The 9,588-nt window shown below is 41.1% G+C and overlaps 1 protein-coding gene across 1 annotated transcript; it reads left to right on the forward strand.

Annotated features, from left to right (window-relative positions):
* The first annotated feature begins 807 nt into the window (after positions 1-807).
* LOC123468595 (uncharacterized protein K02A2.6-like) lies at positions 808-5,506 on the forward strand. The gene is given in 4 exon segments (XM_045167895.1): positions 808-2,182; positions 2,255-2,488; positions 2,558-4,314; positions 4,316-5,506. Coding segments are annotated over 4 exon segments (4,149 nt in total). The 3' UTR covers positions 5,099-5,506.
* The last annotated feature ends 4,082 nt before the right edge of the window (positions 5,507-9,588 follow it).

The raw sequence follows: 9,588 nt of genomic DNA on the forward strand, positions 1-9,588 counted from the left end.
GTATAACAGTGTATTCACATTGAATACAAGTATATTCCATGCAGTTTACATATAGAAGTAAAAACTCATGGTATAACAGTGTATTCACATTGAATACAAGTATATTTGATGCAGTTTACATATAGAAGTAAAAACTCATGGTATAACAGTGTATTCACATTGAATACAAGTATATTCCATGCAGTTTACATATAGAAGTAAAAACTCACTGGTATAACAGTGTATTCACATTGAATACAAGTATATTTGATGCTGTTTACATATAGAAGTAAAACTCATGGTAAACAGTGTATTCACATTGAATACAAGTATATTCCATGCAGTTTACATATAGAAGTAAATCTCATGGTATAACAGTGTATTCACATTGAATACAAGTATATTTGATTCTGTTTACATATAGAAGTAAAAACTCATGGTATAACAGTTTATTCACATTGAATACAAGTATATTCCATGCAGTTTACATATAGAAGTAAAAACTCATAGTATAACAGTGTATTCACATTGAATACAAGTATATTCCATGCAGTTATTGTAGAATCTAGTGCTGACCGCTAGATGTCGTCCCACCTAGAGCGAGCATATCCCCGCTATGCAGAGCCCCAATACACCAGTCTCATACACGCACTTGACCTTACAACATGGTGTCAGAAGTGTGCTCTCACAACTCGACGGTGTTGAGTCGTAACCACGTGGTTTGTGAGTATTGAACTGCATCCGTCTTCATCGAACGCATCCTGCGCGTTGTTGAACTGTATCTGTCTTTATCGCGTACATCTCGTTGCATTGCACCGTTTTCTTGAAATGTCGTCTTCGTTGAAGGCTCCTGAACCTTTTTCTTTCGGGGCCAGTGATTTGGCGGCCCAGTGGGGTCTGTGGCGTAAACAGTTTACGTGGTACTTAGTGGCTACAAATGCAAATGGCGGCCTTAACGTGGATGAAGAGCAGATGGTGGGCGTGCTCATCACTCTTCTTGGCAGTGAGGGCCTCAAAATTTACGATACTTTTGTGTTCAATCCAGCCACCGATGCCAGAAAAATTACGCCGGTGTTAGACAAGTTCACTGCCCATTTTGAGCCCCGACGCAGTGAAGTTTTCGAGCGTTTTAAATTCCTGCGTCGTCATCAACTCCCTGGTGAATCTTTTGATTCGTGGCTAATTGATCTTCGTGGTCTAGTGAACTCGTGTGGCTATGGTGCTGGTGTTGATTCGGTCTTACGGGACCAAATAGTACTCGGTGTGGCTGATCCTTACGTCCGTGAAAAGCTGCTGTATGAAAAGGATTTGCTGCTCCCCACCGCGTGTGAAATTGTGCGTGCGTGTGAGTCATCTAAAGCCCAGCTCAGTCACATCGCCACGTCATCGACAGCTGAAGCCGCGCACGCCGTTCAGAGCCGACCGGGTGGCCGGAAGGTCGAGAGAAAGCCGGAATCGTCGTTCAGAGCTCAGCATGAACAGCAGCCGTCCGCTAGTCAACACGCAGCCCAGCAGTATCCCAAGTGTAAAGATTGCGGCCGGCCTCATCGAAAATATCAGTGTCGAGTCACCAATTTTACGTGTTATAATTGCAACGTGGTCGGCCATATATCCAGTTGCTGTCCGAATCCACCCAAGTCCCGCCAGATGTCAGCACGTCCAGCACCAAACCCCGCGTCCAAAGTTCATGCTGTGGAGGAGGAGACGCGCTGGATTGGTGAGGTCGAACGTGGCGGCACGGCGATGGCCCTCCCGCGGTCAGTTGAAGAAAGTTACTACGTCTCTCATGCCCTAACGTCGTCTGGTAGTGAATCTGAGTGGCACCAAGACGTGACAGTAGATGGCGTTAAAATTAACTTCAAGCTTGATTCGGGCGCCACATGCAACATTCTGCCGTATGAGTCGTTTGCTCGGCTGCCCAAAACACGCCGCTGTCTTCGCCCTGGGCCCATTGTTCGCAGTTATCGTTCACAAGATGGCCTCTTACGCGTGCTCGGATTGCACACAGCCAAGGTGGTTCACAGAGGCGCTTTGTTTGTCATCGACTTTGTCGTGGTTGACGAGCCTGGCCAGCCACCCCTTCTAGGACTCCCGTCTTGCGACAAGCTGAACTTGATTCGAAGAGTCGATGCTGTTCAGTCGCCAGTAGACGCTCCGCTGCCGCCAATAGTCGTGGAGTTTATGGACGTCTTCGAAGGATTAGGTAAATTACCTGTAGAACATGACATTAGACTGCTGTCAGGTGCTAATCGCGTGGATCCTGTTGTGTGTGCAGCCAGTCGACTTCCGTTCCGGCTGGAGGATCGCGTTTTCAAGAAGTTGGACGAAATGGTCAACGACAAAATCCTCACCCCCGTGCAAGAGCCAACTGAGTGGGTCAGCCGCATGATGGTGGTGGGAAAACCGGACGGTGATGTCCGTATTTGTCTGGACCCGTTTGAGCTCAACAAGGCTATTCAACGTCAACATTTTGCCGTCCCCACCATTGAGCAGCTGTTCAGCAAGTTGGGTAAGGCTCGATATTTCTGCAGCCTTGATGCTGCGTCTGGTTTCTATCAGATTCCTTTGTCTGATGCAGCGTCCTATTTGTGCACAATGGCCACTCCGAAAGGCCGTTATCGCTTCCTCCGGCTGCCGTTTGGGCTGAAGTCAGCCCCAGAAATTTATCTTCAGACGATGAACGACTTGTTTGGAGACCTGCCCGGTGTACTCATCTATTTTGATGATTTCCTTGTAACGGGTGAAACGGAGGAGGAACTTCTCGCCAACCTTCGTCAAGTGTTTGTACGTTGCCGTCTCCATGACTTGAAGCTTCAGTTAAAAAAGTGCAAATTCTTCCTCCAGGAGCTCCCGTGGCTAGGCCATGTCATTGGCCAGGGAATTTTAAAGCCGGACCCCCTCAAAGTTTCGGCAATTGTGGAAATGCCTGATCCAACTTGTCCGGCTGATCTCGTCCGTCTCCTGGGCATGGTGACATACCTGGACAAGTTCTGCCAAAATCTCGCGGGTCTGACACGACCCTTACGTGACTTACTCAAAGCAGACGCAGCGTGGGTGTGGGAAGAGCCCCAGAAGATGGCCCTTGGTCAGCTTAAAAGTGCATTGTCGTCTCTTCCAGTGCTACGACTGTTGGACCACTCGCTGCCCTTGGTCGTATCAGTCGATGCGTCTGCCGTCGGCATCGGTGCAGTGTTGCTTCAAAATAACCAGCCGATCGCGTACTCGTCAACGTCGTTAACCGTTACTCAAAAACGGTACTTTCAGATCGAAAAGGAGCTGTTGGCGGTGCAGTTTGGACTCATGCGCTTCCGGCAGTACGTCTATGGCCAAATGGTGGTGGTTGAAACCGATCACAAGCCGTTGGTTGGCCTCCTGGAGAAGCCCATTGCGTGTTGTTCCCCGAGAATCCAGCGGATGCGTCTGCAACTCCAACGATTTGATTTCAAGCTCGTCTACAAGCCGGGCAAGGAGCTGTTTATCGCCGACACGCTTAGTCGGGCTCCGTCGCCCCGCCTTTTTACCGATGACGTCACTCAAGACTGTGAGGAGCAGGTTCACGCTGTTCTTGACCTGATAATTCCTCATGATGCAACTCGTGTCAAGTTTGCTGCAGCAACGACGGCAGACCCAACTCTCCGTCTCCTGAAAGAAGTCCTTCGGCGTGGATGGCCTGATCACAAGGCCCAGTGTCCGGTGGCTGTAAAACCGTTCTGGCAAGTACGCCACCACTTGTCTGAAGCTGATGGTCTGCTACTCAATGGCAGCCGGTTGGTGGTTCCGATTTCGCTTCGGCAGGAAGTATTGGCTGGAATACACGACGGCCATTTTGGAGAGGTGAAGTGCATCTTACGGGCAAAGTCGGCCGTTTATTGGCCCGGGTGTGACGAGCAAATTCGCAACATGGTGGCCAGCTGTTCGACCTGCCAAACGCATCGCCATCGAAACCCAGCGCAGCCTCTTCGTCCTGTGCCGTTGCCGGTGCATGCCTTTCAGTGGGTGTCGGCTGACATTTTTCTGCATGGTGGCGTTAACTACCTCCTGGTTGTTGACGCATATAGCAAGTGGCCAGCATGCGTGCCGTTGCGCAGTTTATCGTCGTCGTCCGTAGTCGCCGAAATGGAACGCATATTTAGTGACTTTGGCGTTCCCGAAATCGTCATGTCAGACAATGGCTCTCAGTTTGATTGCGCCGAGTTTCGAGAGTTCTGCGAGGGCCGTTCAGTTCGGTCAGTGACGTCCAGCCCAACCTACGCGCAGTCCAATGGTCTGGTGGAGCGCCACATACAGACAGTGAAAAAGACGCTCTTAAAAATGTTCACGGATGGCCGGTCTCTATGGGGAGGCCTTGGCGGCCATTCGATCGACTCCAATATCATCGGAGCTGCCGTCTCCAGCAGTGTTATTGCAGGGACGCCACCTTCGTGGCAGCTTGCCGTTTTTGCAAGATCGCCTGGTTCCACAGTTTGTACCTGCCAAGTTCGTTCACGGCCAGCTCCAGCGTCGTCAGGCTACGGCTTGTTTTAATCACGGCGGTCGTCCGGATGTTCGTGGGTCGGCGCTCATTATCGGTCAACGTGTACGGGCGTTCATCTCTGGGTTGTGGCTACCAGGTGCCGTCGAAGCTGTTTGCAGCGAGCCTGACTCATATGTCGTTCGGTTGGCAGACGGGCGAGCTTTTCGTCGGACGCGCCGCGACATAAATCTTGACAACTCGCCGTCGGCAGGATTGGCAGTGGTTCAACAGAGTGGTGGTGCTGATGTAATACCGTCTGCTGTTCGCGGTTATCGCCCCGCCCCTGCTAATCATCTGCTACCGGCCCTGTCTTGGTCTCCGCCTGGTCCGCCTGCCCGCGCTGTGAATGTTCCAGTTGCCCAGCCGCTTCCGGTAGCCCTGGGTCAACCGTCAATGATGCCACAGCCTCCGCCGGTCTTTGTCAACCCGGCGCCCGGCCCGGCAACCCCTGCAAGGCCACGTGCGGCACCCGTCTCAACCGACCAGCGTGCCACCGTCCAGCTGCCCGCTGCCCAGTCACCCCTGACAGCATCAAGTCCGCTGGCCGTCGCGCCTCATCGTCCGGGATCGACTCGCTCTGGTCGCCCTTATCTCAAGCCGTCTTAATTGTCTGTGTGCGATTCCGTGTTTGTTGTCCTGGCTGCTTTGCTAGTGACACTTTTGGCTGTTTTGCCATACTTACCCTCATGGAAGTCGTCGTCTAATTCTCAATTTTTGTTTCTTCCTGCGTCTCGTCCCATAGTTCATGTCATGTCGTGTCTTATCTCATTATTCATTTCATTGTGTTTGTTCTCTGGTTTTCGGCCCATTGTTCATATCATATCGTGTTTTCCTCATTGTTCATTTCATTGTGTTTATTCTCTTGCTCGGCATGTTAGTTCTTGTCGTTCATTTGTGTGTAATCAGTGTGCGAGGGGGAGATATTGTAGAATCTAGTGCTGACCGCTAGATGTCGTCCCACCTAGAGCGAGCATATCCCCGCTATGCAGAGCCCCAATACACCAGTCTCATACACGCACTTGACCTTACAACAGCAGTTTACACATAGAAGTAAAAACTCATGGTATAACAGTGTATTCACATTGAATACAAGTATATTCCATGCAGTTTACATATAGAAGTAAAAACTCATGGTATAACAGTGTATTCACATTGAATACAAGTATATTCCATGCAGTTTACATATAGAAGTAAAAACTCATGGTATAACAGTGTATTCACAATGAATACAAGTATATTTGATTCTGTTTACATATAGAAGTAAAAACTGATGGTATTACAGTTTATTCACATTGAATACAAGTATATTCCATGCAGTTTACATATAGAAGTAAAAACTCATAGTATAACAGTGTATTCACATTGAATACAAGTATATTCCATGCAGTTTACACATAGAAGTAAAAACTCATGGTATAACAGTGTATTCACATTGAATACAAGTATATTCCATGCAGTTTACATATAGAAGTAAAAACTCATGGTATAACAGTGTATTCACATTGAATACAAGTATATTCCATGCAGTTTACATATAGAAGTAAAAACTCATGGTATAACAGTGTATTCACAATGAATACAAGTATATTTGATGCTATTTACATATAGAAGTAAAAACTCATGGTATAACAGTGTATTCACATTGAATACAAGTATATTTGATGCAGTTTACATATAGAAGTAAAAACTCATGGTATAACAGTGTATTCACAATGAATACAAGTATATTTGATGCTATTTACATATAGAAGTAAAAACTCATGGTATAACAGTGTATTCACATTGAATACAAGTATATTTGATGCAGTTTACATATAGAAGTAAAAACTCATGGTATAACAGTGTATTCACATTGAATACAAGTATATTTGGTGCTGTTTACATATAGAAGTAAAAACTCATGGTATAACAGTGTATTCACATTGAATACAAGTATATTCCATGCAGTTTACATATAGAAGTAAAAACTCATAGTATAACAGTGTATTCACATTGAATACAAGTATATTCCATGCAGTTTACATATAGAAGTAAAAACTCATGGTATAACAGTGTATTCACATTGAATACAAGTATATTCCATGCAGTTTACATATAGAAGTAAAAACTAATGGTATAACAGTGTATTCACATTGAATACAAGTATATTCCATGCAGTTTACATATAGAAGTAAAAACTCATGGTATAACAGTGTATTCACATTGAATACAAGTATATTTGATGCTGTTTACATATAGAAGTAAAAACTCATGGTATAACAGTGTATTCACATTGAATACAAGTATATTCCATGCAGTTTACATATAGAAGTAAAAACTCATAGTATAACAGTGTATTCACATTGAATACAAGTATATTCCATGCAGTTTACATATAGAAGTAAAAACTCATTGTATAACAGTGTATTCACATTGAATACAAGTATATTCCATGCAGTTTACATATAGAAGTAAAAACTCATGGTATAACAGTGTATTCACATTGAATACAAGTATATTCCATGCAGTTTACATATAGAAGTAAAAACTCATGGTATAACAGTGAATTCACATTGAATACAAGTATATTTGATGCTGTTTACATATAGAAGTAAAAACTCATGGTATAACAGTGTATTCACATTGAATACAAGTATATTCCATGCAGTTTACATATAGAAGTAAAAACTCATGGTATAACAGTGTATTCACATTGAATACAAGTATATTCCATGCAGTTTACATATAGAAGTAAAAACTCATGGTATAACAGTGTATTCACATTGAATACAAGTATATTCCATGCAGTTTACATATAGAAGTAAAAACCCATGGTATAACAGTGTATTCACATTGAATACAAGTATATTCCATGCAGTTTACATATAGAAGTAAAAACTCATGGTATAACAGTGTATTCACATTGAATACAAGTATATTTGATGCTGTTTACATATAGAAGTAAAAACTCATGGTATAACAGTGTATTCACATTGAATACAAGTATATTTGATGCTGTTTACATATAGAAGTAAAAACTCATGGTATAACAGTGTATTCACATTGAATACAAGTATATTCCATGCAGTTTACATATAGAAGTAAAAACTCATAGTATAACCGTGTATTCACATTGAATACAAGTATATTTGATGCTATTTACATATAGAAGTAAAAACTCATGGTATAACAGTGTATTCACATTGAATACAAGTATATTTGATGCTGTTTACATATAGAAGTAAAAACTCATGGTATAACAGTGTATTCACATTGAATACAAGTATATTCCATGCAGTTTACATATAGAAGTAAAAACCCATGGTATAACAGTGTATTCACATTGAATACAAGTATATTTGATGCTGTTTACATATAGAAGTAAAACTCATGGTAAACAGTGTATTCACATTGAATACAAGTATATTCCATGCAGTTTACATATAGAAGTAAAAACTCATGGTATAACAGTGTATTCACATTGAATACAAGTATATTTGATTCTGTTTACATATAGAAGTAAAAACTCATGGTATAACAGTGTATTCACATTGAATACAAGTATATTCCATGCAGTTTACATATAGAAGTAAAAACTCATGGTATAAAAGTGTATTCACATTGAATACAAGTATATTCCATGCAGTTTACATATAGAAGTAAAAACTCATGGTATAACAGTGTATTCACAATGAATACAAGTATATTTGATTCTGTTTACATATAGAAGTAAAAACTGATGGTATAACAGTTTATTCACATTGAATACAAGTATATTCCATGCAGTTTACATATAGAAGTAAAAACTCATAGTATAACAGTGTATTCACATTGAATACAAGTATATTCCATGCAGTTTACACATAGAAGTAAAAACTCATGGTATAACAGTGTATTCACATTGAATACAAGTATATTCCATGCAGTTTACATATAGAAGTAAAAACTCATGGTATAACAGTGTATTCACATTGAATACAAGTATATTCCATGCAGTTTACATATAGAAGTAAAAACTCATGGTATAACAGTGTATTCACAATGAATACAAGTATATTTGATGCTATTTACATATAGAAGTAAAAACTCATGGTATAACAGTGTATTCACATTGAATACAAGTATATTTGATGCAGTTTACATATAGAAGTAAAAACTCATGGTATAACAGTGTATTCACAATGAATACAAGTATATTTGATGCTATTTACATATAGAAGTAAAAACTCATGGTATAACAGTATATTCACATTGAATACAAGTATATTTGATGCAGTTTACATATAGAAGTAAAAACTCATGGTATAACAGTGTATTCACATTGAATACAAGTATATTTGGTGCTGTTTACATATAGAAGTAAAAACTCATGGTATAACAGTGTATTCACATTGAATACAAGTATATTCCATGCAGTTTACATATAGAAGTAAAAACTCATAGTATAACAGTGTATTCACATTGAATACAAGTATATTCCATGCAGTTTACATATAGAAGTAAAAACTCATGGTATAACAGTGTATTCACATTGAATACAAGTATATTCCATGCAGTTTACATATAGAAGTAAAAACTAATGGTATAACAGTGTATTCACATTGAATACAAGTATATTCCATGCAGTTTACATATAGAAGTAAAAACTCATGGTATAACAGTGTATTCACATTGAATACAAGTATATTTGATGCTGTTTACATATAGAAGTAAAAACTCATGGTATAACAGTGTATTCACATTGAATACAAGTATATTCCATGCAGTTTACATATAGAAGTAAAAACTCATAGTATAACAGTGTATTCACATTGAATACAAGTATATTCCATGCAGTTTACATATAGAAGTAAAAACTCATGGTATAACAGTGTATTCACATTGAATACAAGTATATTCCATGCAGTTTACATATAGAAGTAAAAACTCATGGTATAACAGTGTATTCACATTGAATACAAGTATATTCCATGCAGTTTACATATAGAAGTAAAAACTCATGGTATAACAGTGAATTCACATTGAATACAAGTATATTTGATGCTGTTTACATATAGAAGTAAAAACTCATGGTATAACAGTGTATTCACATTGAATACAAGTATATTCCATGCAGT

Source organism: Daphnia magna, unplaced genomic scaffold (genome assembly GCF_020631705.1).
Source record: "Daphnia magna isolate NIES unplaced genomic scaffold, ASM2063170v1.1 Dm_contigs379, whole genome shotgun sequence".
Lineage (NCBI taxonomy): Eukaryota > Metazoa > Arthropoda > Branchiopoda > Diplostraca > Daphniidae > Daphnia > Daphnia magna.